Source organism: Ips typographus, linkage group LG11, assembly GCF_016097725.1.
Source record: "Ips typographus isolate SLU linkage group LG11, UJ_Ityp_2.0, whole genome shotgun sequence".
Lineage (NCBI taxonomy): Eukaryota > Metazoa > Arthropoda > Insecta > Coleoptera > Curculionidae > Ips > Ips typographus.
The window spans coordinates 8,620,973-8,642,368 of NC_138432.1; the positions used below are offsets into that span (position 1 = coordinate 8,620,973).

The 21,396-nt window shown below is 34.2% G+C and overlaps 2 protein-coding genes across 11 annotated transcripts; one reads left to right on the plus strand and one right to left on the minus strand.

Moving 5' to 3' along the window:
• Positions 1-176: 176 nt before the first annotated feature.
• Positions 177-20,037, minus strand: ATP8A (ATPase phospholipid transporting 8A1). Of its 10 annotated transcripts, none has more exons than XM_081989491.1 (22): positions 19,831-19,990; positions 17,230-17,359; positions 13,829-13,985; positions 13,594-13,777; positions 13,373-13,533; positions 12,845-13,320; positions 12,689-12,792; positions 12,413-12,634; positions 12,025-12,251; positions 11,846-11,968; positions 11,615-11,793; positions 10,993-11,231; positions 10,776-10,931; positions 10,503-10,720; positions 10,285-10,439; positions 9,947-10,224; positions 9,741-9,859; positions 8,272-8,406; positions 8,121-8,219; positions 6,672-6,703; positions 3,160-3,239; positions 177-1,801 (listed from the first exon to the last, which is right to left on the minus strand). In XM_081989491.1, the coding sequence occupies exons 2-22, from the start codon at positions 17,321-17,323 to the stop codon at positions 1,673-1,675; spliced, it is 3,567 nt and encodes a 1,188-aa protein (XP_081845617.1). In that variant the 5' UTR covers positions 17,324-17,359; positions 19,831-19,990; the 3' UTR covers positions 177-1,672. The 10 variants fall into 10 exon arrangements, with proteins under 10 accessions (XP_081845617.1, XP_081845619.1, XP_081845618.1 ...); XM_081989493.1 differs by lacking the exon at positions 19,831-19,990 and adding an exon at positions 19,287-19,400; XM_081989492.1 differs by lacking the exon at positions 19,831-19,990 and adding an exon at positions 18,510-18,650.
• A 394-nt stretch (positions 20,038-20,431) lies between these two features.
• On the plus strand, positions 20,432-21,303 carry APC10 (anaphase-promoting complex subunit 10). The gene is made up of 3 exons (XM_081989560.1): positions 20,432-20,668; positions 20,728-20,964; positions 21,020-21,303. Exons 1-3 carry the CDS (start codon positions 20,560-20,562, stop codon positions 21,229-21,231), a joined length of 558 nt encoding a protein of 185 aa, XP_081845686.1. The 5' UTR covers positions 20,432-20,559; the 3' UTR covers positions 21,232-21,303.
• The last annotated feature ends 93 nt before the right edge of the window (positions 21,304-21,396 follow it).

Below are 21,396 nucleotides of genomic sequence, written 5' to 3' on the forward strand. Positions count from 1 at the left end.
TGCAAATTTTGGCACATGTTAGACAGCAATAATTTTTTTCCAAACAACAACAGTTGGAATGGAATTCTTTTACTGCCAATGCAATAAAACGTCACATCAATCATTTTAAACCGTAAATTATAGTAAAAAGAGGATTTTTATCATCAGTCTTTCAAAAGTCAAATACAACTACAAACTTTAAAACAACTGATAAACACCTCCTTTTATTTCCAACAGTTTCCAATTTATAATAAGCCTTTTGCAAAAAAGTAAATATAGTAACAACTAAAAACAACTTAAATATAACATTCGATTGGTTAATCTAAGATGGTTGATTAATCAACTAAATAAATCGTTTTCTTTTGGTGACAATACATTATTGATAATACCGACTAAATACTCTTCACATTAAGCAGTAAGCATATTTATGTGAGATTTTCTTACAATCTTATAGTTTCAGCTAATTTCAGCAAACCTTAAAAGTGAATCGTAGTTATACTTTTTATATTCTGTGTATAAATAAGTACTTAATATATTTTCACTACCAAACATATTTTATAGTGTATAATTTATATGTATAAAAACTAAAGACGAGAAAAGGCACGTTGACAGTTAAGTTATAATAATAGGCTTGTTTTGGTTAGTGATTCTGACTGTTCTAGAACAGGTTTGGACCATACAGGGTGTTCCAACAGACAGAGTAAGTGTATTCCACTTCCAAATCCTCTTAAAATTGAGCCAGGCTCGTTTAGAATCAAAAACCAAAACAATTTCATATAAAAGTGATTTTGATATATTATACAGGGTTACATCAAAGAATTGCAGAATACCACATGACAGAAAATAATGTAAAATATCTCTCTTCTCTAAAAAAGTTGGTTTAGTATTTATAAACAATTTTGATCTTGATATACGTATATGACATAAGTTAAAATAATTAACAAAATTATTTTCCACAAGTGGTATTACGCACTATACATTTTAAATGTGATCATAGTAATCTACGTTAATTATAATTATTACACTATCAAGCATATTTACTTACTGAAGCAATAAATTAAAACTTATCATAATATACGGGGTGATCCCAAATATGACTAACGAGAGGGGTGACTTTATTTGACTTACTTTAAAACACGGTATTTAGAAACACCCTGTATATTTTAAATCGCGTATTCTAGAAAAAATGAATAAGGCAACTCTTGCACATAATTTTCATTATTTATCCAATCGATTTTCCCTTAAACTTTACATACGTACTAGCAATACCGCAACAATATTTAAAAATTGTATCTCAATTGCAGTCTATCCCCATATTTCTAAACCTTTTTAACTACAATTAAAAAAAAATCACTAACAGGCCTCTAACAAACTTATTATGAATTTTACCAGTAAATTAAATAATGTGCATTTGATACAAAAGTTAGTTTTTATTTGAGTCCTCTAATACCGTGCAAAAACTTTGACCTTATTACCTACTAGAATGTAGCTTTTTAAAGATAGAATAATCTCTGTATAATATATTGCTAAAGCATTTCAAAAGTGTGATTAAATAACTGTAATAAAATTGGCACAATACGAAATAAATTCTGGTAAAAAAAAATTTTCTTTTAACTTGTAACTCTTTTAAATCTAACGTTCAGTGTTTTTCATAAGAATTTAACTCTTCTTTTTTTTTGTTTTTTAAAACCAACTAAGTATCGTATGTACAACTTTGCCTATGTTTACATCCCGTCCGGTTTCGGTATATTGGTGTCATAAGCTCTGATAACGTCCGTTTGAGAAACTGCACCACCCTCTTCCTGGGAAAACGCAAAGCCATCTAAAGTAAAAAGTGTTTCTATTTAATCAATTTCAATTCAAACAAATGGGGAAGAATTATTATGTCAAAAAGTCTAATGCTTATAAGGAAATAAATCACCCCTCTGACAGAGAGGTGTAGGGGGTTTGTTATCAACCCATTAACGTGACAACAAAGCAACGAAAAACAAATATATTTGTAAAAGTGTTCGAGTTAGAACACAGACATTTTACTATAATGAGATAAATTATAATACCATTTTTATGCCATTAGAGAAATGGGTAAACCTGGGGGTTTGGGTAATCGGCTGATCAATGAAAATGTGCTTTTGAGCCATGGCAACTATGTGGGCAGTTGCTTTATTGAAACAACAGACTTGGCGCATTACTCACACTATTTACGAAACGTTATTATCACTATTACCACTTATGACGTGCTTGTAATAGAAATTTACATTACTAGTGTGGCATCAGGAGTGGAAAATTGTTTATTTAATGGCTGATGCCAATAGGCATAAAAAGTGTCGCCGGGTTATCCTTTTTTTGTAATTAACGCCATTTCTTAGTAACTCTACCACAACTACTAATTGTTATATAATTTTGTTACACTAAAATTATTGTTTGCGGGGGTTGCAGATATGTGTCAAATCGATAATACCTATAGTATGTGTATTATACAGTATACAAAGGGATCTAATAAGAAATAACCATAAGTCACAATTGCTTCTAAAACATTGATGTGCGAATTATAAAACAAAACGTACCCACCTGCAAAAGTTCTTTTAGTTTATAAACTATTTGTTTAATCTACTTAATAAATTGTAATATCAACGCTTTTTTCCATACAGTATATGCCACTGAAACAAGACTATTATTTTTTTATTTTAAATTTGGCCGTTGTTTAAATTAACGTCCACTCCTACTTTATTTAAGTTCATACATGTTTCTCACATACTTAGTTAATAAAAAAGTTAGATTCAGTCAGAGCAATTTTTGTAACATAAACCAATCAAAGTTGTATGTTATACCCTGTATTTTATGACAAACTACCTCATACTCCACCTGCATCTGAACCAACCAGACCTTGTATATCGACATTTATACATATTCCAAGCTAATGTTTTATGCACACTTAATAAGTGCAATTTAGTATAGAATGTGCAACTAGCGTTAGTGTTATCGTCCAGAACGAGGCAGTCATATCATAATTACAGGTTAAAAACGATACTACGAAGGAAAGCTAGCCAGCACCATGTAATTAGTAGGGTGATTGTATATTCTACAAATTTCCTTCTTATGGTATGTACAAATTGAAGGTTGGTCTCTTTATCCTCAGACAATTGTACCTAACCTAAAATTCAATTTTAAAGTAATACTCACGGGACATCTCCACATCTTGCTCAATCCTCGGCGTCCTCCGAAAGAACACGTTCTTGAGTAGCCGCGCGGTCTCAGATAGTCTGCAAGAATCACTTTGATCGAACTACTCCTTAGAGTACTAAATGTACTTAATTCTCGTCAGTTTGAGAGATGCTAGATCGGTTAATTAACGACAAAAGAACACAATCCAATAGGAAAAGATGCACAGGCAAAAAGTTGTAGTAGCAAATAGAAAATAGACAAAAGTTTTTTGTTTTAATGTTTTCATTTGTTACCCAATATGACCACTACAGAGCACCTGACTGATAGATGTTTCCTGTAAGACCTGGTTTGTTAAAATCTCCAACAAATGAAGCCATTAAAAACTAAAACAATTTGTAGCAAGTAGGGGAAGTTTACCTAAAATGGGATACTTAAGGTTTGAACCTGGTTTATAAAAAAGTTTAGCTACAAAATCAGAAACAAACGTCATGATGGATATATCAAACATAACTTTATTAAAAAAATAAACATAACATATGAAAGTATTAAACATAGAACAAAAACATTTTTTCTTCTTAGGTGAGTGAAATTTCCCATTTTAGGAACACGTATATCTAAAACGGGATCAGTATTGTTTCTAAAATGGGATTATGTGCATACGCACAGATCACATATGAAATAGCTGGCTTCGTTGTCTGATACACCGCAAGCTTCGTGGACCCATCTTTGACAGGAACTGCATTGAATCCACTGGTCACCAGGTTTGCTGCTTATAAAATCTACTTCACAATAAAAGCACACTGGATTTTCTTCCTCATCACTGTTTTCTTTGGTCATGTCTATTTTTTGTATATTCTTGTCTTTGGTCTTGTTTTTCCCATTCACATCTTTTTGGTATCTAGTCTTGTTTGTTGCTTTTCAGTCTTTACTTCGGCCGAACTATTTTTCCGTAGTTTGGAGATTTTTTTTACTGATTTTTCCTTCGATAATGCCTTTCCTTTCAAAGATGGCAATTTACCGGTTGGCACTTTACGTTGTTTCCCTTCTATACTGGCATTTAATTCATTCTTATAAGGTGAGCTCGTTAAGATGGCAGCTTTACCTCTATTTCCAGTTTTCGCAGGCCTTCTTAATGCTGCTTTTGGGTATGGACGAATCATTTCTGGTGAAATTTGAAAAATATTGGCCAAAGGTTTATCATCATCACTGGAGAAGCTGTCATCTGCGTCAAGAGGACGAGTTGATTCTGATTGTGGCAGTGTGTGGGTTGAATATGAAGTTGATGGCGGTGGCGTTTGATGTCTGATTGGAGAGGTTGATTTTGATTGTAGCAGTGTCTATGAGCAGTGTGTGGGTCGAATATGAAGTTGATGGAGGCGGAGTTTGGAGCCTGATTGGAAATGGTGGTTCTCCGTCTGGTGAGCCGCCTTCCGTTGAAATTAATTCATTTTCTGGCTGATCAGTGGGATCAGCAGCTATAAACATATCGTCAGTGAAAACGTGGCGATTAACGGGAAATAAGCCAGTTTTCTCAAAACCATGAATGGCATTATTGGGTGTTGCTGCCCTTAAGTAGGCCTTTCCAAATAATTTGCCTATTTGGTAAATTGTAACGACTCTACCTGGATTGTTCCTTAGAAATGTTTCAACCTCTTGACTGTAGAATGTCGATAAAGGTGCCATAAAAGAAACGTCTAGCGGTTGCATGCGATGACTACAATGTGGTGGTATGCACAATATTGTAACACCGTGATCCCTGGCTTTCTCTATCACAATTATGTTTTGGGTATGAGTTTTATGGCCGTCCAATATAAGCAAAGAAGGGTTTTCTTTTGAGGCATTGGTAAATTTTAAAAAATGGCCGAATCACTTTTCGAAGAGGTTCAATTGCATCCAACCAGAAGAATGGCAGGCTACTATGGATTCAGGGGGTAGCCCAATTGAAAACTCTTCCTTTACGCGAATTCGTGGGAAAATGACCATGGGTGGAACATATGTTCCTGCAGCACTTATGCATATTACCGCAGTGCATCATAGTGTTCCTCGTTCTGCTGAGGTTAACGTTCCTACTTGCTTCCTACCTTTCATTGCAATCACCTTAGATGGACGCCCTTGTACAGTTGTTAGTCCCGTCTCATCGACGTTAAATATTCTAGATGGTGCATACGCGTATCTATCTTGCAGGGGCTCCAGCAAATCAAAAAATTTGTTTACGGCAGTTGCATTGAAACCTTTAGCGCGAGCTGCCGATGTTGCTTCTGGTCTCCTCAGGGAAAGGTGATTTTTTTTCATAAAATATCGGAGCCAAGCCCAGCCAGCCATTTTTTTATTTTTATTAAAATAGTGTTTCAAATTGTTCCTTTCTGCTAACTGAAATGCTAACCTACGAACATCTGTACACGTTAATCCAAAAAGCATGCTCTCCATAGTTTTTACGTAGTCAACTAGAAGTTCTTCCATTTGGCGCGAAAAAGTTCGTTGTCTACTTCCCAAGCCTTTTTGATGCCCGGTAATTTGTTTATTTAAGTTTTTTACTCTTCGCTCAAGGGTGCTTTTTGGCACCGAAAAAATGTTTGATGCTTTTAAGTAACCGTATTTGCCAGTTGAAACCGATCTGATTGCTTTCGCCATTTCTTCCTCGGACCAAGACTGACGAGTTGTTTTCCGAGTTGCCATATTTGCTAATAATAATGATTCTGAAATGAAAAAATACCAACAATGTTCACGGCAATCGTATTAAAATTAAAACAGGAAACGAGCATCTTGTTTCTAAAATGGGATATATCCCGTTTTAGAAGCACATGCCGCATCCCATTTTATCAACACATGTACATATAACCGAAAATGGCTGCAATTTTTCTATATAGAAATATAACCTTAAAATTTCATAAGTTAAGTGATTGTTTAAGCCCTAGCAACTGACAAAAAAATAATCGGCGTCATCTCATTGGTCATATAGGTCAAAAACTTGTGTTTGTAGATCGAAATTTTTACAATAAATATGTTGAAAACATAAAAACTCACCTAGCGGCGTTACACCTGTCACGATTTTGGTCAAACTGCTGCACGTTACTCATACACGGACTGGAAGTATTAAGTCAATAGTACAACAGGTGGCGCTATATCTTACTACGAAATAATTAGGGTATCCCGTTTTACCTTAGTATCCCATATTAGGTAAACTTCCCCTAATTTGGATTTGAATTTTAAACCTATTGGATTACAAGTGTGAAAATCAGTTCCCAATTTGCCACACTGTCAATTCATCTTCAACTGACTACCACATTATGTAGAACTCCATCTGTCTATAAGCTACTAGTGATAATTACAAGGCAAGTATATCAAAAGCATAAAAGCACACAGCCTACAAGCATGCAATTGTTAAAATATTCTACAGTGTTCCATGTTCCTTAATAATACCCGAAATATTTACTAGAAAATTAGCAGTAAATTACTCGATTATTTATATTTCTTTGTGTATGTAGATGATGGTTAAATGGGAAAGAAGGTGAAATAAGTATCATACTTACATATCGCAAACTGCTCCAATGCATGCATAGGTCTTGCAAATAAAACAAATTATTACACGACAAAATACTGACCAAGACAATAAATGGAATTAGAAAAATCTAGAAATAACCCACATTTTCCAACCAAAATTTGATTGTTGAGCCATTTATTGAAAGTTTAAAAAAATGTGGATCACCATCATAGGCAACTAAGCAGTCTATCATTAAAAACTAACTTATACTAAATATCATTAGGAACTACATTAAAAAATCATGTTTTTAAGATTAGTTAATAAAAATGGAATCAACATGACGCAATTAATTAGTTCCCTACCAGACATGCAATAAATGGCATACAATAGTAAAGCTACCCCAAATTAAGATTAGAGTAAAATATCTGACTTGAAATTATTAAGAAAATTGTAGTATATTAATATAATGCAGTCATTATAGATTCTCAAAGGCTTTTGATCAAGCTGTTTATTGAAATGAAGAAGATATGTTAGCCATAGAAAGCCAAAATTAACTTTATTTTTAATCGATGTAAATAACAAAATATGCTTGTCTCCAACGTTTTAAATTTAAACTTTATTTTAATATCAATTAAATAAAATTGGCAAATATTTTACCCACCAAACACCGTACTAAGTTAATGAAAATTAAAACAATAGTAATACTACAATACTACATAAATAAGTAAACAAGTACAAATTTAAACACTTGTGACTACAAAATTTGTACTTATTTACTGTTAGCAGACATATAGAGCCTTAGTAAAAACTCAAAACTACATTGCCGTCTATAAATTCTACGACTGGATGTTATAAATACAAAACAAGTTTGTGCGCATCAATTTTAAAAAAATCCCAAAATTGTCGGGTGTGCGTGGTTTAAATGTACGTTGAAATGGAAGCCCAATTATCCATCTTATCAGTAAATATAAAAAATACTTCAAAAAGCTTCCGGGTCCCTTTTTCGGTGTTGCACCAAGATGGTTTGGGGTGTAACGCTTTTTTTCCGTTTGCGTATCCAGAACTTTAATTGGCTGTTAGAGAAAAAACATTGATTTGACCGGGACTCTATAAGCTAAGACTAGACGAATATAAATCCACACACACATAGAAACTCCGACACCCCGGATGCTCACCACGTGATGCCGCTAGAGTGCGTTTGCGTGCGTAGCCCCGAAGTTACATCCAAAACAATAAGGTGGTGACATAATATTTTTAAAGACATTTTCTGTTAATATACCGCAAAAATAATATTAACAGAAAATACCTTGCGTACATAATATGTAGTTACTAATTTAACTACAAAGCCTAAAAAAACCAAAACCAAGATGCTGACAATCAAAACACACCAAACTAGAATCCCAAAAACCAATCAGCACAATGTTGTACAGAAGTCGCATTAAACATCGTTAGTGCAACTTTTGCATTGAATTAGTAATGATTTTCATAAAGTACTTACGAGTTTTTGGAGTCGCCCCTGTACACTTCGGGATCCCGTTTTCTAATCTCGCTTTCTCTCACAACGTCAGTCAGGGACTTAAACGCAGTGCTTCTTATTCTATAAAAAATCTCGTTTAAACTAGAGTTCAATAATGATAGATCACACTTACATTTTAACAACAAAATCTGGTATAATTGTGATCACAGGTATTGAAAATAAACCCATCCAAAATACGGCAGAGCTGAAAATCATCAAGTACATTCCGCTCATCACGCTACCAATGGGTATAGTAGGCCAGAATAAACTGTAAAAAAATACATGATTTATAAGGTTACACGTATCGTTTAAGATTACAGCAAAACTACAGCCTAAACAAGTTTTATATTAAAAATTTTTCGTTATCTACCGCTTGTTTGAACGTAAGCTCTGTTGCAGTGACTTGAAAGTTCAATAGACCTCTAAATGCTACTGAGAATCTTCTTAAAAGTGCCAGAGGCCTCTAAGACCATTTTGAAAGTTCCATAAAAACATTTTTGTCACTTTACCATCATTTATCTAAATTTCTGATAAAAATCCTGTACCTAATTATTTTGTTGCTAGAGACCTCTAGAACAATTTCAAAAGTGTCATAGACCTCTAAATGCTACTGAAAACCTTCTAAAAAGTGTCAGAGCTCTCTACAAGTGTCTTAAACCTTCCTGCAATCGTTTTAAATGGCTAGAGGCCTCTAGAACATCATTAAAAGTGTCACAGACCTCTAAATGCTATTGAAAACCTTCTAAAAAGTGTCAGTGCTCTTTACAAGTGTCTTAAACCTTCCCATAACTGTTTAAATTTGCCAGAGACCTCTATGACCGTTTTGAAATCTCCATAGACTTCTAAATGTTACTGAAAACCTTATCAAAAGTGACAGAGTCCTCTACAAGTGTCTTAAACCTTCCTAGGATTGTTTTAATTTGTCAGAGACCTTTAGGATTATTTTGCAAGTTCCATACACCACTAAATGCTATACAAAAATAAAAGTATATAAAAGGAAGCTTACCTAGTACCGAACTATAAAATTAATGATATATAAAACTATATATCATTATATACTATAAATAAAATGTTCTCCCTAAAAACTACAAACACTTAAACCCAGGTCTGCTGTCCCCTTTTATAGAATGACAGCTTAATTTTATAGTTCGGTACTAGGTAAGCTAGCTCCTTTCATATACTTTTATTTTTGTATAATTTTTTAACACTTAGCATGTTCTTCTAGCCCCTGATGATGAGCTGCTTCTGCGCTCGAAACATGTTGGGCAATTTTTTAAAAAAGGTTTAAAACCTAATAAATTTATTGTGGAGACGACTGAGTGTTACTGCCCCCCCTGTACTTCTTAAAAGTGCCAGAAGCTGCTACAAGTGTCTTAAACCTTTCTAGAATTGTTTTAAATTGCCAGAGGCCTCTGGACCATTTTAAGACTTCTAAATGTTACTGAGAACCTTCTAAATAGTGTCAGAGTCTTCTACAAGTGACTTAAACGTTCCCAGAATTGTTTTATTCATAGACCTCTAAATGCTATTGAAAACCTTCCCTCAATATTCAAGAAACTCTAGTTCTTACACACTTGCTGTAAAAGTATTGTACGCCCTTACCTGTAAATAATTAAAAACAAAAACCACAGTCCAATAGATCCCCAGATAGCGCAGTGGGTGGGCCACGGCCAAGAGTTTGTAATCAGTCCAGCTTTCAGGCAAACTGTGACTACGACGTACTGAAAAAACAATTAAACACTTAGAAACAATGTTAAAACACTGAAATAATGCTCTTTCAGTTTGGTATAAACTATAATAAAACTTACGGTATAAACCGCATTGCCAACAACCAAATATCCACCCTGTTTGCCACTCATCCATAAAACATCGTGATGCATCGCCAAAATAGGCAACCAAAACAGCAGAGCTGAATGCACCAACGAATTGATAATCCACAGCCAAAACACTCTAATATTAAACATTTCTCCGCTTTGCGATGGTTTGTACAATTGTGGATAAATGATCATTTTTTCGGCGCTGCAACTTTTGTCAAACAAACCCATAGCTAACGGTGGTAAAGCGGTAAATAACACGTTGTAAAGACCTACAATGTGGGTTAGTGCATTTTTTTAAAGAAAAATTATTTAAGTTGGCAATATTTTACCTATAGACCATCTTTCAAACAGGATTTGTCCAGACCAACCTGAATAAATGGCAAACCACAATTCGATAACGTAGAGGCATATATTCTTGTAGAAGCTGTACAGGATTAATTTACACATTCTGGAGTAGTTCCATGCTCCGTGCACCAGCAGCAATCTATAACAAATCGAATTTAATGAGTTAGTTCAACCTTTCGGTCCCCAAAGATGACCAAATTACCTTAATAGAAATCTAAATTGGGCAATGCTGTAGTCACTTGCGCAGGCAGCTTGCAATCCTTCAACCCCAGATATTCCCACCCCTACATGCGCTTTTTGTATCATTGCAACGTCATTAGCCCCATCTCCTATAGCTAGGGTGATTGACTGGGTGTGTTTGGTGACGTATTCCACCACTTCGGCTTTTTGCATCGGAGAAACTCTGCAGCAAATCACAACCTTAAACAAATCTCATTTGCACTAAACCGCTATTTAAACGCGCGACTTGATATACTTTGCAGGAACAACAGAGCTTCAAAAAATCCGTCCTTAACTCGCAAGTTAAAGCGTATTTCAACGTTTTGCCATCAATAACAAGTGCAATTTCATTTTGCTTTTCTAAATTTTCGCCCAGTTCGTCACAATGCCGTAGAATAGATTCCCGAACACTCTACAATACAAAATCCTTGTGTTTTACTTTAATTTAAACCACAATTGTTTATATGGCATACATCTAAACCGTCTTCATTGAGAATAATAACTTGCATTCCTTGTGAGATCAGTCTACAGGAATAACCAATATTTATGGCTGTTTCCTGCTTATCTCCGGTTAGTACCCAAATATTGATGTCCGCTTTTAATAAAACGGCAATCGTTTCAGGCACACCTTCTTGTAATTTATCTTCGATAGCAGTGGCACCAATTAATTTTAGTTTGCGTTCGATTAAGTTGGCCGCCTCCTCAATTTTCTCTACAAATAGAATTTTTACAACAGTGAAACCATTGTCATAATAAACTTAACTATTAAAGAAAAACAAGTATCTTTGTAATATGGAGAGCTAGAGACGCGAGTTTTATAGTAATTTTTATCCCTTTTCTAATGCCGATTTAGTGAAATTGATAGGCTATATCAAATGAAAAAGTTACAACCGTTCAAAAATGGGAAAAATTACATTTTATGGCAAACTTTTGGTTCTATAAGAGTTCCAACGCACAGTAAACGGAATATTTATAACAAAGAACCTTAAATCAGGTGAAATAAGCACAAAGGAATATAGAATTTTTTATCAGTACTTTGGAACCATATTTAACCTCGAAAATGTACACAATTAACTGAAAACAGTGAAAACTAACCTTCTCGATGCTGAATGCTGCAAGAAGCTTTGTGATACATTTGCTTCCAGTCATCATAATCGTTGATTTTTAATTCGACAACGGCGCAGCATAAAGTGCGCAAACCTTCCGTGGCAAACGTTTCCAAATGTTGTAACAGCAAGTCTTTATATTCTCTAGAAGAGGCGTTGTTGTCCAATCTAAAATTTACATTGTAGAGTTACTGCCACAACAGCTTACACTATGGTTCACCTTTCATAGATTACTGAATCGGCACCTTTGCAAAACAATTTAATTTTACCATTGGGATCTCGAACAATCACGGACATCCTTTTTCTTGCCGAAGTGAATTCCAGTACTGTTAAAATCTCATATCTAATATAATGTTCAATTCAATCAATAAAATTTCGGGAAGGCTTAAGGTGAATTACCTTTCGTCGACACCAAGAGCGGTAATGTCCACATAATCGGGTGTACGGCTTTTAAAAACATAACCGAATTTGGCAGCACCGTAAACTAATGCCCGTTCATCAGGTGACGCGGCATGATAAACTATAGATCCATCAGGCATTTGCTCAGGAATGACAGTGTGACATACTGACAAAAGTACCAATAGATCTCTGATTTGATCGGCGTTTTTGTGTTTATCTTTCAAATGCTGCAAATAGAAAATACTTTAAGAGTTCAGATCATGTTTGAATGTATGAATTACCTACCTCGCACAAAATAAGGATAATAAAAGATAGGAAGAAAATACTTAAATTTTTTTTGCAACCCATTCAATATAAAGAAAAAAAAAAAGATAAACTCAGCTCTTACCTGAACTAACAAAGACTCTTCTGGCACATCTGCAGTTTTGTAAACTTCCTGTCCTACTGCGCACATTTTAAACTCCATAATGTTCCTTGTTAAAGTTCCAGTTTTATCCGAGAATATGTACTTGACCTGGCCCAGTTCCTCGTTTAAATTTGAAGTCCTTGCCATCGCCGGCGTGTCTGTTTCTTCGTGATACATCTCTCTATCCATGTTAATAAAAATAGCCTAAAATCTCCCATCATTCAGAACAACGTATAAAAAAAAAACTACACAACTCACTTGTATAAACCTTACCACTTCCAATGTTACTTGCAACGATATAGGAATGAGATTGTTGAAGAGAATCAAAAAGGTCAAAAAGGTATATAAAATGTTTTCGGTCTCTGCAATAATAATGTCTTAATGAAACCATAACTGATTGATGTTAAAAATTACCTTCTAGTCCGATGTAGAAATGATTGATTCCGTTGGCACTTGTCCAGATCACATTGAAAACTGTGCAAATCAAACACATTACAAAAAGCAGACCAAACAACAACAAAATTTGAACGTTGGTCATCTTATCTATGGACGAGCGTTTTAAAGGGGCTTTCGTAGAATTTCTCATCAACTTAGACTCGTGACCTGTGTAAATCACCAAGCCAAAAATCCAAGCAGTATTGCGTAACATTGCGCCCCTTAACAAGATTTGATCAGGCCCTAAAGGCTCTTGGGGCTTGCTGTACTCTTTGAATATCCCATTAAACTCATATAAATGCCTATTGGGGGGTTCACATTCCAAAGTACCGGACAGCTGAATTAAATCGTGGATAGTAGTGAGCTTTGCAGTACTAGGAAGCGCTTGCCGGATTTTTAAGTTGGTTTCTCCATCCAGGTTTGCTGTTTCAATAAAACTCATGCCTTGCGGCTCGCTAAAATGTAAATTATTATACTTGGTTAAACTCTTGGATTATTTATATGTACCTCGAAGATAAAAGAACTAAATCGGCAGGAAAAAAATTATTGTTGGCCACTTTCACTATATCTCCTACAACCACATCCATCCATCTGACTTTAATCCATGAATCGCTTCGTAACACTTCAACTTTTCTGTGGTTAGTTTCATCGTCAGCTCGGTGCCTTTTCTACAAACATCCCAAACAAACCAAAAACTACTTTTAACAAAAAAAATATATAAAACTAACCACATCCTCTATAATTTCTTTGATTGCCGATACAGAAAGGATAAAAATGAGGGGCACCAAAGTGGTGTACCTCCCAGTAGGAGATACGTCGGGTATTTGTTGCAAAAGAGCAATCATCAAGAAAAATATATTGGCCCATCGTCGAAATTGTTCAAATAGAAATAATGGGATGAATCTTATAACGCTGAAACTTTACCATCAGGCATACAAGCGGCAAAATGTATGATATACCTACCTATATTTGGCGGTAGAAATTCTATTGTTACAGTACTTGATTACAGGTGGCTGAGGCCTGTTAATGAATATCACACGATGTTCTTGTCCTTCCAAAGTGTCCCCACTAGTCTCAGTTTCCCGATCAATTGCCGAAGTAGCATTGCCATCTCGTTCATCTATAAAAATAGCATATTTATAACACACAGTGGTTAAACGGTAAAAAATCTTGATTCAGTTCGTATTTTCAATATTTTTGCAGAGATGTGCAATTTTTGGATAAATCACAGCACCGTTTGTTGCTACGGTTACAATAATATGTATTTGCAATTTCTTGAAGGACCACACTATTTATTTATATCAAAAAATTTGTAAAATACAGGGTGTCCCACGACGAAAGACCTCGATTGATATTGGAAAAAGTATAAATAGGAGAGTTTTGAAAATTTGGTAGGATACTGATGTGGGCATGCCCAATCCAACTAAAATATTTTCAAGATGGTTGCACTTCCGCTTATACCGGAAGTCGATCACAACTTTCTTATTTTAAATAGAACACCCTATATATTATTACATATTTGGATTCCTCACAAAATTCTGACCAACTTTTGTATAGAATGCCCTATGCCTATCTCTAGCCGTTTTCGAAATATTTGATGTTTTTCCAAAAAAGTGACAGTTGCAACGCTCAACATATTTTTGTACTATGTTAAAACCGTATTTCATTTTGCAATAAAACTTTGGGTTATTGTAAATAAAGGATCGTTTTATTAAACTGAGGGTGCGTAATGACTCATTTGTACACAGGGTCGTCAAAAAAAAATCATAAAGTTGCCACTAAAAAAAATGAAAAATCTCAAGTTTTTTAAATAGAAACCCACATTTTTTATGACGGAATCATTTTGAGCATTAAAAATTACTATAAGTTTCAATTTACTTGCCTATACTTAAATCCAACCCATTTCGTTTTATTTGAGAATAAACATTTTTTTTTTAGGCTGCATGGTTGGGATTAGCTGGTACTCTAGTTAGCCATGCTTTTGACACACGGTGATATTGGAGAACTGCAAAGCATGTTATGTTGAGCGTTGCAACTGTCACTTTTTTGGAAAAACATCAAATATTTCGAAAACGGCTAGAGATAGGAATAGGGCATTGTACACAAAAGTTGGTTAGAAATTGCAATTTCTACATTTGTATTATTAAGGATTGGTTTTGTTTTAATAGCTTTTATCTTCACAGATCCCGTATTCTTAAAATTTTCAATTATTTTGCTTGACAGCTTTTCGTGATGGCTTTGGTTTTTCTGGATAACGAGCGGCAAATACCTCACATGTTCTACTCACAACTTTATCACATTCTCCGTAAATAATAAACAGATTTAAGTAATCTTGGTTTGAATAACGTAACCGCGACGGCATATTTGCAGTTGTCAAAACACTCAAAACTAGTGTTATTAACATGCTCTGCAGGTCTCCAATATCATTGTGTCAAAAGCATGACCAATTAGAACACCACATAATCCCAACCGTGCAGCATAATAAAAAAATGTTTATTCTCAAATAAAACGAAATGGGTTGGATTTAGGTATAGGCAAGTAAATTGAAACTTATAGTAATTTTTAATGCTCAAAATGATTCCGTCATAAAAAATGGGGGTTTCCATTTAAAAAACTTGAGATTTTTCATTTTTTTTTGTGGCAAGTTTATGATTTTTTTTTGACGACCCTGTATACAAATGAGTCGTTACGCACCCTCAGTTTAATAAAACGATCCTTTATTTACAATAACCCAAAGTTTCATTGCAAAATGAAATACGGTTTTAACATAGTACAAAAATATGTTGAGCGTTGCAACTGTCACTTTTTTGGAAAAACATCAAATATTTCGAAAACGGCTAGAGATAGGCATAGGGCATTCTATACAAAAGTTGGTCAGAATTTTGCGAGGAATCCAAATATGTAATAATATATAGGGTGTTCTATTTAAAATAAGAAAGTTGTGATCGACTTCCGGTATAAGCGGAAGTGCAACCATCTTGAAAATATTTTAGTTGGATTGGGCATGCCCACATCAGTATCCTACCAAATTTTCAAAACTCTCCTATTTATACTTTTTCCAATATCAATCGAGGTCTTTCGTCGTGGGACACCCTGTATACCTAATAAAAAGAAATCCAGATTTTTTGAAAATTTATTACAAGAAACCCCATATTAAAAATTTATAGAGAACATTACACTGCAGAGGGCAACACAAATAATGCTGTCTACATCCAAACTATGTCAGTCACGTGTAAGCAAGCCTTGACATTGAATAAAATGAGCAATCTTAGTACACAAATTGTTAGTATTAGAATTTACAGAATGACGTCAAAAAGTCAATATAATATAACAGCAACTATTTAAGTGTATAATATACAAAAGTTTCGTGTTTCTACTATAAGAATTGAATTTCAAAGGTAAAATATCGATTCATTCAGGTTTTATTAATGAAGGTTCATTGTCAGGTTTTGTTGGCATTTTTTTCAATCTGTTTATTAAATATTGAATGTATGTGGTGAGTTCTATTAACATTTGAAGGTCGTTTAATTTCGATATACAATAAGTTACACTTATATGGCAAATAACCATTGTGTTTTAAAGCATATAGATACAGTAGCTCAACAGGTTCTCATGATATGTACCAATAAAGTGCAATTTGTGGGATTGTTCACACGCAAAAGTCAGGTGCAACTAAGAAACCTGTTGGTAATAAGTAAAACAGTTTCAAGTCTTCTAAGCTTTAAAGGGTTCTGGACCATTGAATTATTGTAAAATGCCAAAGCATTTTTCAAAAATTAAGACTACTTACGACCTAATCTGCCCAAAAACCGGTGAGTCAGGATATGGAAAAAATCGGTCCGGAAAGCCATTTAGCCAATGCGGTCTTTTGATTTTTACACACTGATGACGTACATAGTTTGATCATATCGAAGTGGAGAAATTTTGGAAAACATTTTCCACAGATTGAATCGCACTATTTGATGTGGAACGAGGAAAATCGATTTTTGCCAAGGAAGCAACGGCGCAACATTGGACAAATTACGAGGGTACAATAGAAAGTTATGTAGGATTATGAAGTTATTCCCCAATGAACGGTCTAAGTATAATTGGAAATTAATATTTTATACTTCTAAATTAACGAGTATGTGACTTTTGGAAACAACTTAATAAAACCTATAACAATATCACACCTAACCAGTAAACTATAAGGGTATAAAATAAAATCATCCATCAATTAGTGGAAAGCAATTTGAACAAAACGTCGAACGCAAACATTTGCGAACGTCTATCTTGACAACAAACAATCGGTTAATGGCACCTAATTAAGCGACAAGCTAAAGCCAATTTAGAGGTCATGTCATCAATAGACCGAAAAATCGTACCTTGACCATGGGCTTGTTCAGTTAGCTGGGTACCGTTGTTTTGCGACTGGACGGTGACTTGATTCAGTTCAATGTTAGGATCGCTGGCGGGCATAGAGGGGTTGTGGAAAAGCTAGTTTTACTGGATTTCCTGTAATACAAACAGATAATTACCTGAATTACTGCTAATAGTAATCTCTAAACGCTCATGAAGAAATTTTATTGATGATAAGTATTGTAAAAACAATTTTTACTTGACCAGCACTTATTTCAGAAAACGACAGATTGTTATATTTTACTGTATTTGAGAAGTTCAATTTTAATTAACTTAATTTTAGCATTTATTAATAAAGTGCTAACTGCTGGTTCAAGATAGTTAACCCCGCCCCCCTACAACATAGAATCTTTGATCAAAAATGATGACGATGAACAGAATGGATGTTAAAATAATATTCCAAAGAGTAATACAAATAAATACCTTGATGGATTCTAGAAATTTTGTACATAAAAAGATTATAGTTTATTTTGATTTTTTAAATAAAAAGTTAATAGGGACCAATATTCACTCAAAACAAACTTTTCAAAAAAACTCCAAAATAAAAAAAATCATCACAATATGCACAATCGTACCTCTTTCTAACTAATGGAGAAGGAAAACTTTTTGCCGGGCGCGTTCTATAAGTGGACTGACACCGCCATCAAAAAAAGAACAAAAGCGCGCTTCCACCCCATAAAGCTCGCAGATAGAGCCGCACTTTTGCCTGACCGGCTGCGATTAAGTATATTTAGAGTCGTGATTTAACTCTAGCAATTGTGGAATGATAGGCATTTTATATAGTGAAACTTTATGGATAGGATGTCTGGAAAGATGAATCATTCTATGGAGAAAATGTTCTGATCTTGAATTTAAGACTAGTGGCACCTGGCTGTCGCACGTTAGTAGGAATAAAAAAGCTGCCAATTTTTGGTAGCAAGATAGTGAAGACAAATTGAAATTTATTCTCCAATTCATACCTCGTTTTCGAGATAGATAGAATACGACCTTTTAAACTAACGATCCGTGTTGTTTTATAGGTTCGTTATAATGACATTTCGGCGAGAAAAGGTAAACTGGATCCGAGCAGTCGATATTTCAGGCCCTTTAGCTATTAATGACTAATACACTATTTAAAATCCCAGCACATATGAAATCTCAGAGGACAAAATCCAGATTTTATCTAGAAATACAGTACGCACAAAATAGTGGAGATAAACGAACGGTGAAAATTAAAAATAGCTACAAAACGCACTTGCAAAATTACTTTTTCAATTTGCAGGGAATACGTGTCCACACCCTTTCGTTTTCTGTGTCCCAGAAGCGTGATGGCCTTGCGTCATTGTAGGAAAAGATAGGAAATGGACACTCCCATCTGAATCAAGCCAGTCTAGGGGTTGGGAGGGGGGGCCATCTAATTTCTCCCTGTCAAGTCCTGTAAACGGGTTGGGAGGCACGCGATATGATTTCTGGGAGTTTGGTCAAATGCACCGCAACTAGGTCGTTAATTAAGAATTGTGTAGAATAGGGCTGGCAGATAAGAATTATTAATGCTTTTAAAAGGTGGTAACTATTCAATTTAGTTAACAGGGTGTTAACTCTAGAAATCATTGCAAAAAAAAAACTTTAGGACTGTTAGCAATTTGACCCTCAAATAAAAGATATTTATTTATTTTATCTACAACTATTTTAAAATTACTCTGATTTGATGATTTTCCAGGCTCTTTGGAATGTTAAAACTTTCAGTATTACCCCACTAGTGATTTTTTAAATTGGTTATATATAGCACTCAGTGGGTCATGATAATAACAATTCAAAAAGTGGGAAATCATAGTCATTAAGAAAACAGTTGTAGATAATCAATTTTTCAGGTTATCCTAGATTAAGATCTAAACATGAAAATGTTTCACATTGTCCACCTATGCATAATCCAACCTTAAAAAACCTCACATGAATCACATAATTTGTAACCACAAACATAACACAACAAATTAAAGAAAAGCAAAAACTGAGGTACTGAGGTGCAGTGAAACACAAATCTTACCATTAAACTGTCTGTCACGCCTTAGAAACCAAAATCAAGGCGCCACTATTTACTTATGTAGATAATAAAATACCAATATAATATGAAACCATATCTTATATCAGTATATTTATGGAATATCTATTATATTTATCATTATATGTCATATTTATTTACTTATTTTGTCATTACTGAATCTATTTGAACTGTGTGTGTGTATCTCTACTATGTATGTAGCCAGATAAGGGAGCTAGAAAGTATGTACCTATGTTTTAAAAAAAATTTGCATAAACTACCAACTATATTTCTTATAAAAAAACACTCTCATAACTTTTACAGAGGTGTGTGATGTGATGTGCTTGTAGCATACCTATAACCAAAAAAATACTACCTTTTAAGGTCATAAAAACTATCAGTTTCAAGTCACCTGCACTATACTCAAATCAAAATAACAACAAATACTAACAATTTAATTATTACTTAACTAAAATGATTATCAACCAACTTAAAACCGTGCAGCGGCACTTAAACAAAAAAATGTAATGGGGCCAAAAAGAGAACTTACCTAATTGCTGGTCCAAATCTATATACTCATTTCGCTGTGGATTAAGGAGATTTGGCATCACTTTAACAGCACAGTTTAGAAGTTGTGAAGATTGCTATAAACGAATAATTATCAAACCAGATAAATCACTATCCACATTATAATAAATAATAAAAGGACATACTGATAAGGACAAGTAAATAATAAAACAATGTCAAAACAAAAGCTACATAACCTCAACTTTTATTATGTAGGTAGGCAGTGTTGCCAGGTTCATAAAACACCTCAACTCTGAAATGATTTAAATAGTTTATCAGTTCTATGGCGTATTCCAATGGTTGTTTAGTGTAAAACTAATGTATTGGTATTATTTTTAAAGTATGTTTGATAGAAAACGCTAAATATACCTACACCTACACTTTTGGATAGTTTTAGATTTAGTTGTGTACAGCCGCATTTGTTTTCACGTTCCATGGAGTGAGCAGAGCGACTGTAACGTCACAATGACGTAATTTGACAGTTGGTCAAATTATGGTTTCGCTAAATTACGTCATCTTGACGTCAAAAACGCTCTGCTCGCTCCATGGAGCTTGAAAACGAATGGGGCCTGTGTCTTCTTGATCCTGACTGAAAGACGTCAAAAGTGTTTCGGTCATGTTTGGTTATGTTTTCAAAATTCAAATTCAAATTTAATTTAAATCTGATTTGGAACTTATTAGTAAAAAAGTTATTACACAAAGATTTACAAACATGTCTTTAAGAAATTCAAAAGATGTGGATCCTATTAAAATTGAAAGAACTGGTAATGTGAGAGAGGTGGGTTCACATGCTATCTGGAGCTTGTCATCCTGTAAACCTGGTATTTCTAGAATTGCTGCTTACTGGATTTAAACATTTTATACAATTTTAACTTGGCAGGTTTTGGAGTGGACCAACTTCGAGATGATAGAGCTGACACATACTGGCAATCTGATGGTCAGCTTCCACACCTTGTAAACATACAATTTCAACGTAAAACTACTATTAGTGACATTTACATTTACACAGATTACAAGTTGGATGAAAGTTACACTCCTAGCAGAATCTCAATTAGAGTGGGAACTCATTTCAATGATATTCAAGAGATTGAAGTTGTTCCTCTCGTAGAACCATCAGGTTAGTTATCATAAATAGTTGCACATAGTTTTGTAAGCTCAGGCAATGTTTGCAGGTTGGGTGCATGTACCTATAAGGGATATACATGAAAAACCCATTAGGGTGTTTATGATTCAGATAGCTGTGACCAGCAATCATCAGAATGGTCGAGACACTCATATGAGGCAAATTAAAGTTCACAGTCCTATTGAAAATAGTGGGATTGGTTCTGAGCTTTTTGGCAATTTTTCTACAGTTGAGTTTCAACAGCATACCACTATAAGGTAATCTGTATCTTTAAAATATCATTAATAAATTGTGAATTTAATTTTTTTAATAAATAAGGTATTATTGAGATAAGTGACAATTTAATTTACAGTAAAATCCTGCCATGTATAATGCAAATAAAAACTGCTAATTAAATAAAAAATAACTGAAAAAAGTACACAGTGT

Bases quoted from the DNA above. Each gene is read 5' to 3' on its own strand.
- ATP8A (XM_081989491.1), bottom strand. From the start codon at position 17,323: ATGCCCGCCAGCGATCCTAACATTGAACTGAATCAAGTCACCGTCCAG. The intron at 11,969-12,024 runs GTAATTCACCTT...ACATTATATTAG, and splicing joins GCTCTTGGTGTCGACGAAAG to ATATGAGATTTTAACAGTAC. The intron at 1,802-3,159 runs GTGAGTATTACT...TTTTTACTTTAG, and splicing joins GCAAGATGTGGAGATGTCCC to ATGGCTTTGCGTTTTCCCAG.
- APC10 (XM_081989560.1), top strand. From the start codon at position 20,560: ATGTCTTTAAGAAATTCAAAAGATGTGGATCCTATTAAAATTGAAAGA. The intron at 20,669-20,727 runs GTATTTCTAGAA...TTAACTTGGCAG, and splicing joins CTTGTCATCCTGTAAACCTG to GTTTTGGAGTGGACCAACTT. The intron at 20,965-21,019 runs GTTAGTTATCAT...CAATGTTTGCAG, and splicing joins TCCTCTCGTAGAACCATCAG to GTTGGGTGCATGTACCTATA.